Consider the following 21684-nt stretch of genomic DNA (forward strand, 5'->3'; position numbering starts at 1 on the left):
TTTTCACTTCCAATAAGGTGTTAGCCAATAGTGTTGCAAAAGTAACCTTCCATATGCAACTGGAATGTAAACAGGTGCAACACTAACTTCCCCGGCCTGCAAACACACAGCTGGAGTAATTCAGCATGCTGCTACAGGTGAGAATGCTCTAATTGGCAATGAAAGGAAGAATCCGGTGAATTTCACTCTGAAGCTACTTGGGAAAGGTAGGAGTAGCATCAGAGACAGGCATTGGAGCTATTCTTTAGGAAGCGGCATTCAGAATCAAGGCTGGTGGACATAACTGAAAAGCCCACTTTCATTTCAACCTGGAATCCTGAGGGTGGGAAGAATAGCAAATACTGTTAATTAGGAGAGGGAGTAGGGACTACCCTTCCTCTCATCCTACTACAGCACTCCAGAGGAAGGGGGGGGGGACATCCAGAAGCCAAAAAAGGCTTTTTGGGGAAAGAGTCATATTTAATAAAACAGATATAAATACTGCCTGATATGAAATCTACCAGGCTGCCATCTCTGGACAACAGTAGAAAAGCTAGTACCCTCCCTATCCTTCATATCATGACAACTACATGCTCATGTGGCTCTTTTAGAGCAACCATGCAAGTACCACCAATAGGAACAAATCAGAAACCAAAACACCAACTCCATTGGCATCATAACCTCCAATTGACAATGGGAGGACAAAGTATTCTCAGATCTTAAATGGCACCCAGCATTTTTCTTCCTGTAAAGTGCACTCAGGAACCAGTGGGACAATATAACCTATAGATCAGCGGTTCTCAAACTTTATGGCCTGCGGCCCACACTGCTCAATGCAAACCTTTCCATGGCCCACCAGCCAGCCACCCATGATGACAATATGCCTTGACTTATGTCTAAATACTAAATAATTAATATTAGGCTTTCAGAGCATACAAATGTAAATATGTAGCTATAATATTAGGAACATATATAATTGGCAAGAAAGAAAATATTATTAACCAAAATCATTAAACAGATTAGACACTTTAACTTTATCATGTTAGTTTACCAAACTTCATTTTAAATAAAGTAAAATATTAATTTATGTTCAAAACAACAGGTTTCAACATTGTCTTTATTTATGGCAGGGATAAGGAACCTTTTTTGGGTCAAGGGTCAAGGTCACTGACCCATATAAAATTCAGTTGGGGGCCACACAAAAGTTAGATGCAAAAAACCAAAAACCAAATCCCCCACCCTCACTGTATCAGAGGCAGCCAGGTGGGGAACCAGGTAGGAGCTGGTGTGTGAGGGGAGCCAGTTTAAAAACCGGCTCCCCTCACAGACTGCCCTGCACGAGTTGGAACAATATGTGGAAGAAAATTGGCACAACCATATATACCAAAGCGATACAATCAAAAAAATGAACGCATGTGAAATTGACACTTTATGTATGGGTTTAAACAAAGACTCTATCTCACCCATTACAAAGATAGCTTCCCCAATTATGACCCCTAATGTCATTATCTCACTGAAACTTCCCCTATTATCACCCCTATGTCATTACCTCACAGACACTAACCTTCCCCCCTCACCCTCACTCTGCTCTAAAATTTGATTTGTCAATTTCACATGCGTTCATTTTTTTGATTGTATCACTTTGGTATATATGGTTGTGCCGATCTGAGAAAGTGGGTCTGGCCCACGAAAGCTCATCACCTAATAAACCATTTTGTTAGTCTTTAAAGTGCTACATAGTTCTGTCTTTTGTTTCAGCTAGACCAGACTAACACGGCTGCATCTCTATCACTATCCGTATCCCTGACTGAGACACCTCACTCCCCTCACACTCAAGCCCCACAGGGGGAGAGAGGGGCAGGGGAGGGAGGGAGATAGAGGTTCTGGGCTTCCCACAGGTCAAATTAACTCTTCTAGGGTCCCAGGATTAGTAGATTTTGTGAGCTCCCCTACGCTCTGGGGTTCAGTGTGTAGGAGGGAGCTGCCAAGGAGCTGGATAGAGATGGGTATGCAAGGTCTGGGTTCGAGGTGGGGTGCCAGAGTGGGTGAGGTCTGGATGGGAGGTTGGGTAGAAGAGTGAGCTGAGGGTGGAAGGTCTGGGCGGGAGTAGGTGTTAGCGCGAGGGCTGGCCAGGAGGGATGGTGCAGGGGTAGGGTGGGTATGTGTGAGGGCGATGGGGATGCAGGATTTTCCCAATCTCCCCACTCCCACTACCACTGGCTGTGATTCTGGCCAATGGGATCAGCGGGAAAAGCCTCCATGCAAGCGTTTTCCTGCGCCTGGAGCTGCTTCCTCCCCTGCCCCTCCTCCCCTCGCGAGCCAGATCTGGCCTGCAAGGTTTGGGGCTCCCTCCCTCTGCAGCAGGAAGCCAGCGCTGACGTCCAACCAAGCAGGAGGTGGGCATGGTGCATGGCTGAAGTGCCAATGTGTGCTCCTCGCTCCGGGGGACGAGGGCTGAACTCTGGGTCTGTGGCCCGTCTGCAAGGTGAACCACTGCTATAGAACGAAAGAAGCACTGACCTAGGGATGTTAAATATCAGTTAATTGAATAGTCAATTAACCTCATGAATTCTTAGTGGTTACTCGACTATTCTATAGTCCCTGGGGATGAGGCTGGCAGCCAGTGCGCTCTAGCCCCACTTCCAAGGAGCCCCTTGCCACTCTGCACTGCTGCCTCTGTATCAGAGGCAGCAGCACAGGGTACCAGGCGGGAGCAGCTGCGCAAGGGGAGCCAGTTTAAAAACCTATTCCCCTTGAGGACTGGCTGCCTGTTGTCCCATGCTGCTGCCTCTGATACAAAGGCAAGAGTACCTGTCCAGGGGGTGTCTGAGTTCCTGGACTCAGTGTGACCCAAAACATTTGCCGGGCTGCCGGCTCCTAATACACTTTAAATGCAGGGCCGCAGCAGGGATATGTCCCGGACCCAGACCAAGCCAGGACTAAGATGGGTTGCTGGCCAGCCTGCAAAACAATTAATTGGGGAGGAGGAGCGGAGGGAAATGGGTGTAGTCTGTAGCATTCGCAGATAAGCTTTCGCTCATTAAGCTAATTGACTACCCTACTACATCCCGACACTGATCATGCCAAGTCAGCCCTCAAGGCGAGAGAGGGGGAAAGGGAGCGGATGGGGATTCCGGTCTCAGCCCATCCAAGTCCCGCCCCGCTCACCCCCTTTCCCCCCGCACGGAGGCTGGAACCGGCCCCGCTCCCGCCGCGGGTTCATCCCGGGGCGCGATCCCCGCGGGGGGGGGGGGGGGGGGGGGGGGGGGGGGGGGGCCTCGGGTGGGGGGGGGGGTGGGGGGGGGGGGAATCCCCGCGGATCCCGGGAACGGCTCAGGGCGGCCCCAGGCAGACCCCTCCCCCCCCCAGGGCAAGGCGCGCGCGACCGCGGGGGGGGAGGGGTGAAACTAACGGCCCCACAGGGGCGGGGCGGGCCTCAGTGTCCCCCTGCCCCCGGATATGACCCCCCCCCCCAGCGGCGGCGGGGGGGGGCAGAAGCGCCACCGCCGGGGGGGAGGGGCGCCCGGCCAGGCCCCTCACTCACCGAGCGGAGCTGCAGCTCCAGGGCGCAGACCAGCGCCTTCCGCGGCATCGGGGGGGCTGCCCCAGGCCTGGCCGGAGCGGGGGGGGAGGGCGGCTCCGGGCCCGCACAGGATGCGCCGCTCGCTCGGCCCCGCCCGCAGGCACCGACGCCGTCGTCGTGGCAACCGGAACGTTTCCGGCCGCTGCCGTGTGACCCCAGAGCGGGGGGGCGGAGCTTAGGGGATGACGTCACTGCCCGGGGCAGGATCTGGCCGGGCGAACCCCCTCCCGCATGAACCGGGCCAGGCGCATGCGCGGCGGGATGGCGCCCCCTGGAGGGATCCAGGAGCAGTTGATAGATGCTCTATCCCCTCCCTGCACCCCACGCGCTATTTCTCCCTCCCACTGGTCGGCTCGCTCCCTCTCCCACGCTGCCCCTCCCCTGCAGGTACCCCACTGGGCCTGCACAGCCCCTCACCCCTGCAATCCCCACTGGGCCTGCACAGCCCCTCACCCCTGCAATCCCCACTGGGCCTGCACAGCCCCTCACCTCTGCAATCCCCACTGGGCCTGCACAGCCCCTCACCTCTGCAATCCCCACTGGGCCTGCACAGCCCCTCACCCCTGCAATCCCCACTGGGCCTGCACAGCCCCTCACCTCTGCAATCCCCACTCTGCACCCACACACCACCCCTCCCAAACCTGCACCCCACTGCTGTGCCCCCCGGCCTGCACGTGCAAGGGGTAGCACTAAGGAGGTCTGCTGCCCCTGTGCCGCTGCCGGGAGGAAGGGGGTAGCTGTCCTGGGGCTCAGCCATTTCAAAAGAGCAGCGCCTCCTGCTTTGCCCAGAGGCCTGGCAATTCTGTTGGCCCCCACCAAACTTTTAATTGGTAAACAGATGCCCTGCCACCTCCCCCTTTATAGGGACCAGTTACTCTTGCTGCATTTATCACCACCACTGGGTGAATTTGAACCAGAGACCTCAGTATAGAAGCTTGCCACTTAAGATGAAGCTTGCCCACTGACTTGCCACTTAATCTGAAGAGCTCCCTTGTTCTAATCTCTTGCTGTATGTGGTGTAAGTGCCAGTACATGCCACAGTAAACCACATTGGCTGGGTCTAGACTGGCAAGATTTTCCGCAAAAGCAATTGCTTTTGCGGAAAAACTTGCCAGCTGTCTACACTGGCCGCTTGATTTTGCGCAAAAGCACTGACGTTCTACTGTCCAAAATCAGTGCTTCTTGCGCAAATGCTTTGATGTTCCCGTTCAGGCAAAAGCGCTTTTCCAGAAATGCTTTTGCTCAAGAGGGCCAGTGCAGACAACTAAAACTGTTTTGCGCAAAAAAGCCCTGATGGTGAAAATGGCGATCGGGGCTTTCTTGCGCAAAACCGCATCTAGATTGGCATGGACGCTTTCCGCAAAAAGTGTTTTTGCGGAAAAGATGTCCGTGCCAATCTAGGTGCTCTTTTCCGCAAATGCTTTTAACGCAAAATCTTTTCTGTTAAAAGCATTTGCGGAAAATGATGCCAGTCTAGACGTAGCCATTAGGTGTGTGAGTTATACCCCCCACACACATACACACACCCTCATCTGCAACTACTCCCCTCCTGCCCTGAACCTAACCCATCCCCCCTCCAGCCCATGCTCACTTCCACAATCCCCTGCGTCACCAGCTCCTGCCCATTTAGGCAGTACTGGCTCTGTGCTCTCTGCACCCCTACCACGTCCATGATGACAGCTGCCCTCTTGGCTCACATTAGCCACTGAAGCAGGGACCGCCAGTGCTGAACACAGGAATTGCTGCAGTCGCAATGGACTCATCTCTTGCTGATGAGGCACAAAGTAGAACTCCACGCATGCTGACCAGTGGGTTGTGCACATGTAACTCACACACCTAGTGTTTTTCACTGTCCCATGCAGTGGCACTTAGATCACTTACTTTGAGAGCGAAAAACAAGGGCGCTCTACGACCTAGTCTGAAAGCCACTTGGCTTTTAGCTCAAGCTCTAGAGGCTCCTACACTAAACTCTAAAGGTCCCAGATTCAAATCCACATGGTGGCAGTTGCACCCTCAAACCCAATGTGACCCCACCTCCTCTTTCACAGCCACAGCCTCTTCCCTTGCCATATTCACCTCTACAAACTGACACAGGCAGTTCTAGACATAAATTACCCTCTACCACCTTCTGAATGGCTGATTAGAGGCATCTGCCTGATTTCAATAGGCATTCGTGTGATTAAAGCCCAAATAAGTGTCTGGGGAATTATAATCTGCCATGTATAAACTTCAGGATGCATGCAGCAATGAAATACTGTTTGTTTAGATAAATGAAATGCATTCAAATCAGCAGGGCCTGATGAGTTCGTCCTAGGGTACTTAAGAACTAGCTGAAAAGCTTGGAACCGTTAGCAGTTATCTTTGAGAACACCTGGAAATGGGTACCGATCCCAAAGACCGGAGACCCTTTCATAAGGGGACAAAAGACGACCCAAGGGTTGGCAGACCGGTCAGCCTAACTTAAAAACCTAGAACAATCCCAGAACAATTTATTAAACAATGTGTAATCAGCTAGAGAATAATACGGTTATAAGGAACAGTGAGAATGGTGTCAAAAATAATTTGTGCCAAACCAGACTACTTGCCTTCTTTGATAGGGTTGTTGAACTAATGGATGTGGGGGGAGGCAGTAAATGTTATTTATCTTTATTTTACTAGGGCTTTTGACACAGTCCGATGTGACAATCTCATAAGCAAACATGGAAAAGTTGGTTTAAATGAAATTATTGTATAAGTGGTTGCACAGTTAGTCTGAAGACTGTATCAGACAAGCAGTTACCAGTGGTTCTTTGTGAAATTAAGGGAGTGTATCTAGTGGTGTCCCACAGAGTCCCAGGTGAGGTTCTATTCACTGTTTCTGTAGTACCGTTAATGGCCCTCACTTTGCATGGCTAGATTAGTAAAATAGGCTTATGCTTTTTGTTTCTAAGTTCAAATACAGGAATGATACATAACACAAATAGAATATACACATTCAGCAGATTATACTTTTCAAATGGTATGTTACATGAAGTATTCTGCATAAAACATAATCCAGTTATAAGCATGTTTCCATAAAGAATATGGAGTGCAGGGTCACAACCTCTTCATCCCACTTAGCTGGACGCATGAGAGCCATTTGGATCTTTCAGCTATGGTCTGGTCCAAAGACTACCCAAGCAGCTCTGATAGATGGGCTTTTAGGGAGGGAAACTCCTCCATCAGTACAAACACATTTCGGGTACATCTACACTTCACACTTATTTCGGAAGAAGATATTCCGGAAGATATATTCCGAAATAGCTTAATTTGAAACAGAGTGTCCAAATTATAGGGAAGCCTCAAAATTAGTCCGAGACAGGTTCCCCTACTGTAGACATGCTATCTCAATTTAGAGTCCGAAGAAGCACTGGGGAGAAATTATTTAAAATGGCTCTGGGGAAGAGTTATTTTGAAATAGCTGCAGTGGAGCATCCACACTGCAGCTATTTCAAAATAGCTATTTCAGAACAGGAGTTATTCCTCGTGGAATGAGGTTTTCAGAAGTCGGAGTAAGGCGTCCATTATAATTTATTTTGAAATAACAGAATTGCTCTGTAGTCGCTCGCATTTTGTTATTTTGGAATACCGCTAGTTATTCTGAAATAATGGTGCAGTGTAGATGCACCCTAGCTGATTAGCAACATTGGTGATTAGAAATACAAGAAACACATGCTAGTTTCAAGAATTCAGGGGTTTAAAGAATATACACCTTCCCCTAGTATGAAAGTGCTTCTTCAACTTTAAATTCCTTTGAATTTTGCATCCATAAATCTTCTCTCAGCATTACTTCCACTCTGTTTTATGGAGGCAAATAAAGATGTCTGGGTGGCTGACTTGCATAATACTAATTTTCTGCACTCAGCTCCATTTAAATGGCCAGGAACCCAGCGCACCTTCTGCTGTTGCTTCCCTTATTTGGGTAATGTACAAAGAAAGTGAAAATCCTGGTAACAGGAAAGTAAATGGAAGGATTCCTCCTCCTGATGCTGCTTTCACTTCTGTCAGACAAGTCAGATCTACACTAGACCGGATGGCTCAGATTAAAGGACACAACTCCAGCTATGTACGATGTATCGCTGGAGTCAGCTTACCTTAAACCGAGCTTGACAGTGTCCCCACAACAGGAGGCTAATGGGAGCAATTGCTCCCATTGGCTTCCCTTCTTCTCACAAAAGAAGGAGTACTAGATGCCGGTAGGGGGTGCCCTCTGAGTTTGATTTAGCGAGTCTTAACTAGACTCGCTAAATCGAACTCCAGAAGATCAATCATAGCAGATGGGATCCTCCATGTAGCAAAGACAAGCCCTGAGAGTCAGAGAATCTGACAAAAGGATTGGAGTTATATGAATATAAGATGAACAGCAGGAAAATCACAACCCTATTGTTTTAAGTGAGAGCAGAAGTAGGCCTTAGCTCTGTAGTGGCAGGACATTTCTAGACTATTACTCCTGCTGATGGAATTTCATGGGGCTAGAAGTGTAGGGGTGGGGAAGGGAAGATATCACATACATAACACAACATTTCATATTGTGAAGATCAGTGTCTTGGAAGTACTCTGGATTAGAGAGAAAGTAGAAAGTTTAGATCAAAGAGCAATTCTTTGCCTTTGCCTTGATCCAATTATTTCCCATTCCATTTCATTCTTTTCTACTTTTAAAGCCTCTGTATTGACAGAGCAGCATAAAAGAGTCTTAACTTATCTACGAATTGGACCCCTTTCCTCTTGAGATCTGACAATAATTGCCCTAACAATAACCGTGGAGAGTTCAATGAAAACTTCAACTAAATGTCTAGTCCTGGAGGAGGGCAACAAAAAATGGCTAGGAAAGATTTCCATATGAAAAGAAAAAAAAGGTTAGGCCTCATTAAGAATACAAGGTAATATGAAAATTAAAAGGCAACCCGTTCAAAAGGAATTGAAAAAAGTGCTTTAGAAGGACATTGTTAACCCTTGGAACTCACTGCCACAATAAATTAGTGAGGCAAAATTTTTTCAAGGATTTGGAAAGCTAGATATTTATATCAACCATAGGAGGTCCTGCACCTGGAGTAGTGCCTGACTTTGCCCTCTATTCATACAATGCCTAGTCCCACAAAGCCCTGGGTCATGTTTCATATCTCATTTCTTTCTGAGAATAACCGTATACCCCAGACTAATACGGCTACATCTCTACCACGTATCTTTTACCGTAACTGAACCGTGATCTGTGCAAGTTTGTTTAGCAAGGGAGCTCCCAGAGAAAATGAATGTAAAATAATCTGGGCAAGTTGTGGAGTAAAGCAGAGATTCTACGAAATTCTAGTAGGTGTTTAGGGGAAAAAAAATGAATTGTGTTATCATAGACAACAACATGCCAGGGAAAGTAGACTGATAGAGCAGAGATGAGTTTGGAGGATGGAGATCACCTGTGGGAATCAGAAGACTTCACAAAAATGTATTTTCATATAATCTTGGTACTTTAAAGCAAGAAGAAAAAGTTCTCTACAGGTTAGTGTTCATTAATATCCATTGCTTTAGATTATGGTCACATGTTTTTAATTAACTCCAGCTCAGTTGCCACAAATTACATTTATCTTGGGCCTTCCTTACCTACAGGGACACAACCGGGCAAAGCTATGGGGCTCCAAAATCATCTTGCTGTACCTTAAAATCATTATAGGCAAAAGTCCATGTGGACTTTGTCACTCTCTTCATTCTATATCATGCACAGAGCCCTCCTTACCCATATGCAGAATATGCAGCTACGCAGGGCTTCTGAAAATTTGGGGCTCCACTAGCTCTCAATGTCCACACATCTGCCTCTTCCTAGCCCTGTTTTGGGACTCTGCTTCCTCCAGACAGGATCTAGTTAACTTAACAGGGAAAAAGCTGGCCAGAGCTATTAGCAGAATGTGGAACCTGTGGAAGAGCCATTCAAGTGGTAAGGAAGCCATTTAACAAGGGCATTCGCCACCCCCAGGTATAGACTGTCAGTTTCTGAATTTACTGTGTTAGCCTCCAAGACCTCAGTTTACAATTTATTTTTAAAATATTTCATTAGCGTGTTGATGAAGGTGATAAAATCGTGTCTCTAAAAGTTGTCCCATGCCCCCCCAACCCCGGCTGTCACATACAGTCTGCATGATTTCACTTCAGCAAGCTCATCATTACAGTGATGTTCCAGAGTGTAAAGAGTTTCTCCATTGAAATGAGCAGCCTAGGAGGGGAGAAGAAATAGATGGATCTATTTTAACAGTCTTTTGTTAGTTAACATTTATTCCAGCCCTCCAGCTTTTTGGCTTTGGCTGAAGTTAACTATAGCACACGTCTCAATGATTGTTCCCCAGAGACTCTCACCATGCAGTACATATACCAATAGTCATCAGTTAGGTGCTGGTTCAGAAAAGCATCCCTTAGGGTGCATCTACACTGCAGCATTTTTCTGGAAAAATGACGTTTATCTGGAAAAACAACACTTGCATCATGTCGAGGGGCGTGGCCCCCCTCGAGTGGGGTCCCACCATTAAAATACCCCTGCGGGTTCCCCTATCAGGGTCTGGGTGGCCCAATGGCCAGTGTTTGGTCTCAGACACACACACACACACGTCCGGGTCAATACTGCCCTGAGGCTCGGTCTCTGCAGTGCGCCCCTATTGAGGTAACTACGGCCCGGGGGCCTAATCCTGGCAGTGGTCCCCTGTTGGGGCAACTACGGGCCTGGGGCCTAGTCCTAGCAGTGCTCCCCTATTGGGGCAAATATGGCCCTGAGGCCTAGTCCTTATTAGGCTCCCCTCTTGGGGAGAATACAGCCCTGTGGCCTAGTCCATAGAAGGCTCCCCTCTTGGGGAGAATACGGCCCTGTGGCCTAGTCCATAGAAGGCTCCCCTCTTGGGGAGAATACGGCCCTGTAGCTTAGTCCATAGAAGGCTCCCCTCTTGGGGAGAATACGGCCCTGTAGCCTAGTCCATAGAAGGCCCCCCTCTTGGGGAGAATACGGCCCTGTAGCTTAGTCCATAGAAGGCTCCCCTCTTGGGGAGAATACGGCCCTGTAGCCTAGTCCATAGAAGGCCCCCCTCTTGGGGAGAATACGGCCCTGTAGCTTAGTCCATAGAAGGCTCCCCTCTTGGGGAGAATACAGCCCTGTAGCTTAGTCCATAGAAGGCTCCCCTCTTGGGGAGAATACGGCCCTGTAGCTTAGTCCCTAGGCTTCTGGGCTTTCCTTTATTCTGGGGCACTGCAGAGGAGGGGTAGGGGGACCCAGGCCCTTCCACTCCACTGGGTCCCAGCCCAGGGGCCTATTTGCTCAGCCGGGGGTTTCTCTCCTCAACCTGCCCAACACTCGGGGACTGCAATTCCCCACCCTGGGCTGCTTCCTAGCTCCTTGCAGCTCTCCGCTGAACTCTCCCCACCCTGTCATAGCGGCTGCAGCGTTGGTTCAGGCTGCGTGGGCTCTTCTAACTCGAGCTGGCTCTGCAGGTCCTTCCCCTTTCGCAGTCAGCCCCGAATGAGCTGTCTCAGGGCCTTTTATAGCGCTGCTCACCAGGGAGCATGCCCAGCGAAGCCATGGGGGAGGGGTGCTCTCAGCCAGCTGAGCCCCGCCCACAGGCTGATCTACAGTGTGGGGCCGGAGCGCCCCATCACACGTCCACACTGCCATTGAGTTCTTTCGACAGAAAGTTGAAAGAACGGAGGGGTTTTTCTGACAGCGGTAAACCTCATTCTACGAGGAAGAAGTCCTCGTGTGGACGTGGAAGAGGGAGTTCTTTCGAAAGAAGAGGCCTCCAGCACTCTGTGCAGACTAACCACAACTTAAATGCGAGATAGCATCCAGTCAATGTGGACGCTGTCTTTCGAAAAAGCACATCGCTTTTTCATTGTGCTTTTGCTGTGTGGATGCTCTCTTTCAATATAAGCTTTTCCGGAAGATCTCTTCTGGAAAAGCTTCGTCCGAAAGAAGCTTGCAGTCTAGACAAAGCCTCACTTATAAATTCAGCACTTAAGGGGGATATGATCGAGGTCTATAAAATCATGACTGGTGGGGAAAATGTGAAAAGGGAAATGTTATTTAGCCCTTCACATAAATATGAAAACTGGAGAAGAGGGGGTCACCAATGAAATTAATAAGGCAGCAGGTTTAGAACATACAGAAGGTGAGGGCGGAATTTCGGGAGGGCGTGGGTGGGCATCCGCCGTGCACTCCAAGATGCGGCTTGTTTTTCATCCCATTCCCCGGACACTAAGGGAGTGAGGAGGTGGTACTTGTATTCCGTGCATGCCTCTCGCACCTGGCTGAGGCGTGCCCTTATATTTAGCTGTAGCATCCTTTACCACAGACAGAACTCTTCTTCTGTCCCAGACTGTTCTCACAGCCAGTCCTTCCAGCTCCTCCTAGTTGAATCTGAGCCTTCCAGCTCTGGCATTCAGGGCCAAACTCAATCAGGGTTTCTCACAAGGCCCTTCTGCTCACTGGGCTCTCGCATTCAGGGTACGTCTACACAATAGCATGCACCTCAAAATAAGCTATGCAATTTGAGCTATTCCGGTGTCTTCCTTAATCTTCGTGCAATGGGGTTAACAGGAAGCCGGAATAAGAAGGCCGTCATTTCAAATGTATTTTGAAATAACAGGTGAGCTGTTAAGATGCACAGAATGCTAATTCGGGATAGCGGATTTTATCCTGAAATAGAGCCGCGGTGTAGACGTACCCATAGAGTCCTTCCTGCAGCAGCCTCTCTCACACCTGGCAATTTCCTGAGCTTGCACTCTTTGCAGCTTCCCGCTGCTTCTTAGAGGGAAGCACTTACTCTAAGCGAGCTGAGCTTCTTTAGTAATTAGAGTTGTCTAGCTCTAGGCCTTCCAGCTTTTCAGAGGCAAGCCAGCCTGTAGCAGTCTCCTGACTGTTTTGTTTTTCTCGGATGGCTCCTAGCAAAGTACTGATTTATCTGGTAAGTTCTGATGTGCCCATAACCACTGGCAGAACAGGCCAGTTATACTAATCAGTACTCTGTTGTACTAATCAGAATCTTTCCGTATGGACACTGGTCCATATTTATCCGTATTCATCCTGCATGTAATTCCAGTGAAGTCACCCCATCACAGCCATGAAGAGGACATGCCTTCCTTCTTCGTCATAAAATGAGCATATGAACAATGATTTTTTCACATCTAAAAGGTCACCTCTGCACCCTTTAGTCAGTTCAGAACAGGGGACACTTTTTCATATGTTATGTACAAGAAATTCAATCTTAATTCTCCTGTGTGGAGACACCGCACAAGTGAAGTTTCAGCCTGCAACAAAATTCTTCCGACCAAGTTATGAACCCCTGAAAATGGGAGTTTATCATGGGACTGCTGATAGACCCTTAACAACAGCCTCGTGAATGGAGCTGCTATAATTAATGATACTTCAGGAAGATTTATGGTCCTTAGACAGGGATAAAACAGAAATATCATTTCTCCTCTTTGCCTCCCATCATTTTATCCACTATGAAATTTTATGGGAAATAAGTCAAATGAAAAATGTAAGCTCTTAATCTTTTCCAAGAGTCCTGTCTCTCACTTGATGAACACTTTTGTAGAATAAATTAGGGGGCTTTATTTCTCATGTATGTACCGCATTATATTTGAAAAAGCAAAGAAAAGGCCATTGTCAGACTGGTGAAGTGACTCCAGACGATTGCGGTTGAAGAACTTGAAAATAGAATTTCATTATTGTCCCATCCCAATGCCAGTTATCCTGATTCTGCAGTGACTAGATGTAAATGGTTGGGGATGGTATAAATGGTTGTTGTTCTGTTAGCACATAAAGTGCTGGATAGTAGAGTACTTTTAGGACTTATGCACAGTGAGCAGTCATGTTTCTGCCCAGAGCATCAATAGCTAAGTGGCCAGTCAGGGAAACGATGAAAGGTGACTTGTTGACAAAATACAGATTGAATCTCTGTGGTCCGGGACTCTCTGATCTGGCAACATCCATGATGCTACCGGATGTTGCCAGACCACAGGTAGCCAATCAGAGCCGATCTTAGGGGCGGGCGAGCCGGGTGGTCACCTGGGGCCTCCATTTTCAAGAGGCCACCAACAGAGCCGGTCTTAGGCCCAACCTCCCAAATCCTCCCCCCAGGTTTCCCTGGTTACTCCCCAACCCCTTTTTGCTCGACAAATTTTCCCCACTTTTTTTTTTTTTTTTGACTTGACAAATTTTGGTCCGGTACTTTTCTTGAAACCATCTGGCAACCCTACGGAAGAGACGGGCAACCCCCCGGGGCTGCCAGTTGGTGAGAACCGGCCCTGTTGTCAGTGAGTGGGAGCTCACCCAATCTGGCAGCAGGCAGCCTGCAGGGGCAGTAGCCTGGGGACAGGGAGCAGGACCAGCTGGGGAGTTCTGCCCGCCAGGAGTGGAGCTTTGTGGGCCAGGAGCAGAGATCTGCTGATGGCAGGTAGGGAACCTCTGTGGCCAGGGACAGGGAGCAAAACTCCACTAGCTGGGTGTGGAGCTGCCGCCGGGAGGGGCAGGAAGCCCTGGTGACTGGCAGAGGGATTCCGTGTGGCTGGGAGCAGTGCTGTGGGGGGCAGAGAACTCCTGAGACTGGGGACATGAGCCACCGCCGGCTGAGGGGAGGGAATGTCATCAGCCGGAAGTGGAGATCTCCCTGCCGGGGGCAGAGTAGCTGGCTTTTAGCTTGTGCAGTAGAGGCTCGTGGCTTTAGCCCCTAAGGTCCCACGTTCACTCCCACATGCCTACGGCCTTACACTAGGAAGAATTGAGGAGTTACTAAAAGTTTTTTTTAATCTAGTGGAGAAAGGCATGAATTAGAACCAAGAGTGGGACGCTGAAGCCAGCTCAATTCCGATGAGAAAAAGGCAGACCTTTCTAACAGGGAAGGGTTTAAATAATGGAACAAACTCCCAACAGAAGCAGCGGGTTTTCCGTTCCATAGATTCTGAGATCAGAAGGGACCTTTGTGATCATCTAATCTGATCCTCCTGCATGACTCAAGCCAGAAAGCTGCCCTGCAATAATTCCTACTTTTTAGAAAATCAAGCAGTCTTGATTTAACGGTGAATGACGGAGAACCCACCACAACCTTTGGTAAATTGTTCCGATGGTTAATTACTCTCACCAGTCTGAGTTTGTCTAGGTTCAACTTCTAACCATTGGATCATGTTGTCCTGATGTCTTCAAAGCAGTGGATGCCTTTTTGGAAGATACATTTTAGTCCAACACAAGTTGTACTTTAATCAGACAAGTTATTGAGCTGAATACAGGAGTATCTGGGGGAAATTTAATGACCTGTGATATATAGGAAATCAGACTGGATGATCTAATGGTCCCTTCTGGCCTTAAACACTATGAATCTATGAAGTACATTAATAAAATGCAGAAATAAAAGACAGTATTGTGCAAAGGCTAATGCGGGGGAGAGGGGGAGGAGCGGGGAGCATGTGTGCTCATATTCAAGAGAATTTTTGTTCTGTTCCTGAGTTCTTGTGACTGATCTTGGGGAAGTCACTTAACATCTATGTGCCTCGATGTTCATCTAATTCACATGGTACCTTGTGACTTACTTTTTAAAATGCCAGCGTTTTACACTGTATCTATTTCGGGAGTTTGTAGTGCTACGCATCACGTCCCATCTGAGCAACTCATTAGCTAATGTAGAGTTCTGAAATTGTTGGTTGACTCTCAAAATTGCCTCTCTCCAACAGGAACAAAGAGCCCTTTTTACAAGAATGCCGTATTTTCAATGGAATTCACGCCGCAAAGCAGGACATTCCCTCATGGAAGAGAATGATTTTAAAGGGCTAGTGCTGTGGCATATGCGGTTATTGGTGCTTTTGCTACCAAGCACCGTAAAATCATTCACGGCATCAGGCAGGAGTGGAGGTGAGATCATGGAACTGCTTGCATGGAAAGAGAGAGGAAAATGGAACAAAATGAGAAAGAGAAGAACTGAAATCCAAAAAGAAATGCAATTGTCAGTTAACGTTTCTGGCAAGCTGCAGCAAAGAGAGGAGTGTGGTGGGAAGGTGAGTAAGGATTTGTGTTAATCACAGGCTAAAGGAAGAAGGGACGCTTTAAAATGAGCTTTAAAAAAGTCTCCTAGGAGCCTGAAGAGGAGAATTCCAGATCAGCACAAGTGTAGAGGTGACAATAAAATATCAGAGGGAAGCAGACTACAGGGAGACACCTTGTGGTCTGTGCATTCAGATTAACATTACCAGCTCTGTCTATATGACATATAGAAAGTCACAATTCCTCCAGTTTGTAATGTACTCTGGGGATATTAATATTTCCCCACCTTTGAACATCGCATAAAGCTTATCCACCTTTGCAAAGCACTAGCATGAACTTACGTGCAAAATATAATTACCACTAAAATCTATTTTTAATTTCTGCTAATTGCAACATCAAAGAAAACCTGCCTTAACACAGAGCTTGTTTTGGTTTGTTTTTTTTAATGTGGATTGCTGATTAAATGTTGGCGCACTAGAAAAAGAATCAATATGAAAAATAGTTACTTCCCACTGTTTGCGATCTCTCAAACTGAACATTTTGGTTTAAAAATACTAATACTCACTAGAACGCATTGAAGATTAATCACTGCCCAAATACATTTGTAATCAACCTTCTCTTTTCCAGCCCTCCCCTGGTCCATGAAATCATTTTCAATCAATAAACCTTTAAGAGCTCAGTTCAGCCCTCAGTTGCAGCAGAATAAACAAGGACCAATTCTACTAACTTAACAGGCATTCATTCTGTTCTGGCATTGGGGTCACGAGGCACGAGCAGGCTGTAACTGGAATGTAAGTGGTTCATAATACTTTGGTGACCTCTCGTTGCACACTGGCCAATATCAGTTTGTGAGCAGAATTTGACCTGGTACGAGTTACCTGCTTGAACTTAATTTAAACCCCAAACAAACTGGCTTGTTTTGTTTGGGAGAATAGGGAGAGTATTAGGCAAGAAAGAGGGGGAAATGTGTGAAATGGTCTTATTTTGTCTACAGGCAGGTCCAATTCTTTTTTTCTTTTGAGCAATCAAAGTTACACAAAACCTTCTGAAAACGAGGTTTGATGAGGGCAACGCCTACACAGCTGTAACAGCCACTTCGCAAATGGGCTCCTGCTTATGAGCCACAAGAATAATTTGGCTAAATGTGCCGACTTTTGCAGTTTTCCCCTCTTTTGTTGAAACTAATGAGTCACGATTAGAGTAATGCTTTTCTGTGACTCCAAAACCATTTTGCTTAATGAGGTACTAAGTCTTTATAATTAGGCCCAGAAGGGAACTGGGACGTGGCCCCTTAAGAGCAATAATTATTTAGGTTATTTATGGTAATAAAAAATTGAAAATAGGAATTCTTCCTCAGAATGTGACTATTTATTCTTTTACATATTGCCTAAGAGGCAATTACCCTATTAAGGCAACGTTTTGTTGCTAAAGACATTAATTGAAATGTAAATTAAATGTAAATCGACTAATTAAATTGATATGTAATGAACTTGTCATGCAGGCCTCTGAGATCAGATGCATTCTGCTAATAAACAAGTATTACAGAAGCACAATTGCCCCAGAAGAGGTAAGGTTTTTGAAGAGCTGCCTTTATGTCCCCCCCCATGCTCAAAGCGTTAAATTTCATTGTTCGAGTCCGCAGCGCGATGGTAATACAAATGGCATTGTCAGTTCCCAGATTCAGTCTCTCTCCACTGTGCCCAAGACCAGTTTAGTTGCACCTCAAGAGAGGTTTCCTGAATAAGAGGGCCCCAAACACCAGCTGGGTCCTTTCTGTCTCATACATGATCACCAGAGGTTCCCATAAACATCCTTATGGCCACTACGTTGTCCTCCTTCAAGTGGGTCCTTACATCTAGGCTACGTCTACACTGGCATCCCTTCCGGTAAAGGGATGCTAATGTAGCACGTTGGAATAGGAATAAGTAGGAATAAGAGATCCTCCGGAAAAGGCTTTATTTTCGGAGAATAACGTCTAGACTGGCGCTTTTCTCCGGCTTTTCCCCAAGCTGGAAAAAAGCGGCAGCCATGTTAATGCAAATGCCGCGGGGGATATTTAAATCCCCTGCGGATTTGCCTATTCCAAAGTCTACATTAGCATCCCTTTTCCGGAAAGGGGTGCCAATGTAGACACAGCCCTAAGCTCTGCCATCATGTTGATAAACTGTTCCACAACAGCGAGGCAGCTAGGGTGCTGTGCCCACTGTTCTTACCCTTATAACAGTCCCACTCTTCTCTTTCCCCAAAGGTTGGTTGCACCTATTTCTCTCTCATCTCATACAGAGTTTGTCAGCTCTTTGGGGCAGAAGCCATCTTTCTGTGGGGGGGGGGGGTTGCAGAGTCTATGCTCCAGGCAGGCCCTGCAGTGCAATACCAATAAAAATGACCACAAAGATCCCTGGGATCAGAAAGGGGCCAGCAACTGTGTTCATGCTGCCCGAGGCAGAAGAGCATCTGGTTAACACTGGTGGTGGGAGCATGAGCTGGAGTAACCTCTTGCTTTTCTCAGAAAAGAAAGCAGGCAAGGTTAAAGGCACACAGATTAGCCTGTCCAAAGGCAGCATTTGACCCAGATAGGATGAGGTTGCAGGATTCCAGGTGTAAAGGAAAACCTCGGCTCTCCTGCCTTTCGGTGTTGATTTTGTGACCTGTAGACGAACGTCTCACACAAAGACATGTCCTTGTGCTGAGCCTCCTTCCACAAATAGCAGCTGAGCCCCTCACATTTGAATAAATAGAAACCACTCACCCAGCTGGGTGCCAGAAAGCAAACAGAGAGGGGCCTAGACATGACAGAACCAAGGTCTGACTTTGAATTTGGGAGATGTTTGCCAAGAGCTTTCCCCAGAACACACCCGGCTACAGTCGCACCTTGACATTTAAGCCGCCTTGTTCTGCACTGACTAACTGCCGCTCCATGCATAATTTACTCCACCCTGGTGTCCTTTGTGGGCCGGGGTATTTAATGAACATGTCAACTATGGTTTCTTTTCAACTTTAATACAGCATCTTGACTCTTATTATTGAAAAACACGCCAGTCTGAAGTTTACAGAGCAATTAAGGACCCTCCTGGGGACCCCACTGCACAGAGAGTGTCAGCGTATGTAGATGAGAAATTGTGAAGATTCTCCCTCCGGCTGAAGATCTCCCAGTCAAATTTCAGAGATCATCAAGTATTCATATTTCAGTGGGCTTTATGGCATACACAACATACCAGTGTAATTAAACGACAATGCGCCTCATCTAATAAACTTTTGGATCTAGCTAGGCTTCTATTAATTTCTTTTAATTAGCTACTATCAAGAAATAATATGAACATCAGTCTGAAGCGGCCTCTTTGCTGCTTGAAAACATGCGCGCTGGGAAGAGCTTTCTGTTCTAATCTGGGTTGTTGTACCCCGTGTAGCGCTGTGGTAGGAGAGGGCTTCACGGCCGAGAAAGAAACTGACAAAGTGAAGAGTCTCTCTTTAATTCCTCCTGTCTGGGCAAGAGGGAGTCATTGATAGTTGTGTATTACCATCTTATGGAAAACACAAGCTGCGGGAGGGGGGGGGGGGTGTTCACATTTAGAATGGACATGGGACGCTTTCTCTGATTCCCAGCTTTGATGAGTCCTGTCATGGATCATTCCCTTGACATCCACCAGCAGAGGAGAAGGAACCTAGGGTGACCAAATGTCCCTATTTGATAGGGACAGTTCCACTACTTGGGGCATTGTCTTAGATAGGTGTTTATTACTCCCAGCGTCCTGTCCTGATTTTTCATGCTTGCTGTCTGATCACCCTAGAAGAGTGGTTCTTAACCTTATTGCAGCCTGTACCCCTTTGGTTCTCAAAACATGTTCTCGCACCCCTTATTAAAAATCATTGCAGTAGATCAGTTCTTTAAACCTAAGATGTATCATAAAAATCTGTCAAGTATCAGAGGGGTAGCCATGTTAGTCTGAATCTGCAAAAGCGGCGAGGAGTCCTGTGGCACCTTATAGACTAACTGAAGTGTAGGAGCATAAGCTTTCGTAACTGAAGTGTAGGAGCATAAGCTTTCGTAACTGAAGTGTAGGAGCATAAGCTTTCGTAACTGAAATTTATACCTGCCTCTGGAAATTTCCACTACATGCATCTGATGAAGTGGGTCTTTGCCCACGAAAGCTTATGCTCCTACACTTCAGTTAGTCTATAAGGTGCCACAGGACTCCTCGCTGCTTTCATAAAAATCTGGCATGTCTCACACCCCCAGAAAGGACATCTCGCACCCCCAGCGGGTGCATGCACCCCAGGTTAACAGCCACGGCCCTAGAAGAACCATTCTCCAAAAGAACACCGGGTGTGCCATTTAAGGGTTGGGGCACAGTCCTGCATGGTGCTAGCTGTCTTTCTCTGGTATCTACTTAGCCTCCATCACTGCCCTGAGCACCTTCCACTCTTCACAAGACCCTGTGAAGTGGGCACGCTATCCCATTTTAGAGAGGACGGACAGGTTCTGAAAGTTAGATTCCTAAAGCTTTTCAAAAGGATCTAGTGCCTCACTGCCGACGAGAATTAAGTGTATTTGAAAATCCTACTCAGCATCTATCTGCATCTCCAGTCACTTAAACACACTTAAAATTCAGGCTCCAAGGGTACGTCTACACAGTAGTGCGTACCTCGAAATAAGCTACGCATTTTAAGCTATGCAAATTGTGTAGCTTATTTCAAAATAGCTTATTTCTAAATGTGGTGCTTGTCTACACAGCGCTAATTTTGAAATAAATCTCTATTCTGGTGTCTTCCTTAATCTTCGTGCAACAAGGTTTGTAGAAAGCCGGAATAAGAAGCCTGTTATTTTGATTATATTTTGAAATAACGGGTGTGCTGTTAAGATGCACAGAATGCTATTTTGGGATAAAGGACGTTATCCTGAAATAGCGCCGCTGTGTAGGCATACGCTCAGTGACTTGACCAGGGGCTACACAGGGAGTCTATGGCAGAGAAAAGAATGGAAAGCAGGCTTTTCAGGACTCCGTACCCTACCCCACTGGCCCATCCTTGTTCATTTCATTTAAGCATGGGACTTCAATGGACTCCTCACATAATTAAATGCTTTGCTGTATCTGGATATTATTCAGCAAGGATTGGATCCTTGACGATCAGAACCACAACCCAGAGTCAAAATTCTGTGTCAGCCCATGTAGCCACGAGCACCCCGGAACTATGCATTCTCATCAGCTGGTATTCCATGGCAGATGGGCAGCCGCACATTGTGTGACATTGACTAGGTCTAGCCAATTACTTGACTACACTCTCAATTCAGGATTAAAATTATTCACGCCACCGCCTAGCCAGGCACAGTCAGGTTATTAGCCAAAGGCTAATCAGAACATGAAAAGGGAGCAGCAATATCAGGAAGCAATCTTGCGGTGTTCACCTTACGTAGAAGGTTTGCTTCAAAAACATGCATCCAAGACTACTCCCATTTATAGCACCCCGGATTACAAGTCAGAGAGCACTCTTCGGTCCTCCACCTGGCTGTACCTGTTTTCCCATGCCATGCTGTGTACCTTTCATTATGATTTTGAATATCACATTCCAGGTGTCAGGTGGGTTAGAGCCGTCACCCTGGACCCCAGGGCCTGGTACCTCACCTCAGGTCATCACCCTCCACACGCACATTCCACCATGCCATGCGAGGGTGGTACACCTGCCTCTTTTTGGTGAATGGGCCATTTGTTCATTTGCTCTTGCCAATTGATCAGCTGGCAAGAGGAAACAAGACACGTGCCCATTTTTGTCACCAAAAAAAAAAAAGTCTGGACAGCCAGGACAGAGCTAAACAAAGGGACCGTCCTGGCCAAAACAGGGCCTATAGTCACTCTACCTCCAGGTAGGTGGGTCTTGGCGTACCCTGGTCTAGCTGATTACACCACTCTGGAGAGACCAGAGGGATTCTTCACCCCAACACTGGACTGGCTACTAGCTCCATCTGGCAGAGACAGTCACTTCCAAGCAGGGCCGGTGTGTGTGGCTGGGGGGCAGAGTGTGGGGAGTGGGTCTTTTGGAGGATTGTGGGGTGGGTGCAGGTCTGTGAGGGAGATTTGTGTGTCTGGAATGCTAGGCAGTGTGGGCGGGG

At 47.3% G+C, this 21684-nt stretch overlaps 1 protein-coding gene and 1 long non-coding RNA gene across 3 annotated transcripts in view; one reads left to right on the forward strand and one right to left on the reverse strand.

Annotated features, from left to right (window-relative positions):
• Positions 1-3696, reverse strand: part of SPATA6 (spermatogenesis associated 6) — a 60610-nt gene extending 56914 nt beyond the window's left edge. The window contains exon 1 of one of the 2 annotated variants that reach the window (XR_016350236.1): positions 3524-3696. Coding sequence is in view for 1 of the 2 variants with exons in the window: in XM_075935945.2 (XP_075792060.1) it covers positions 3524-3571 (48 nt within the window). In the remaining variant the exon portion in view is untranslated. The remainder of the gene's footprint in view (positions 1-3523) is intronic. The other variant, XM_075935945.2, reaches the window with a different exon arrangement.
• An 11407-nt stretch (positions 3697-15103) lies between these two features.
• LOC142830646 (uncharacterized) lies at positions 15104-18830 on the forward strand. Its single transcript, XR_016350299.1, has 3 exons — positions 15104-15592; positions 17080-17145; positions 18585-18830. It is a non-coding gene; the product is annotated as an uncharacterized LOC142830646 (long non-coding RNA).
• Positions 18831-21684: the final 2854 nt, after the last annotated feature.

The sequence above is a fragment of the Pelodiscus sinensis genome, chromosome 9 (assembly GCF_052426305.1).
Source record: "Pelodiscus sinensis isolate ZL-2025 chromosome 9, ASM5242630v1, whole genome shotgun sequence".
Lineage (NCBI taxonomy): Eukaryota > Metazoa > Chordata > Testudines > Trionychidae > Pelodiscus > Pelodiscus sinensis.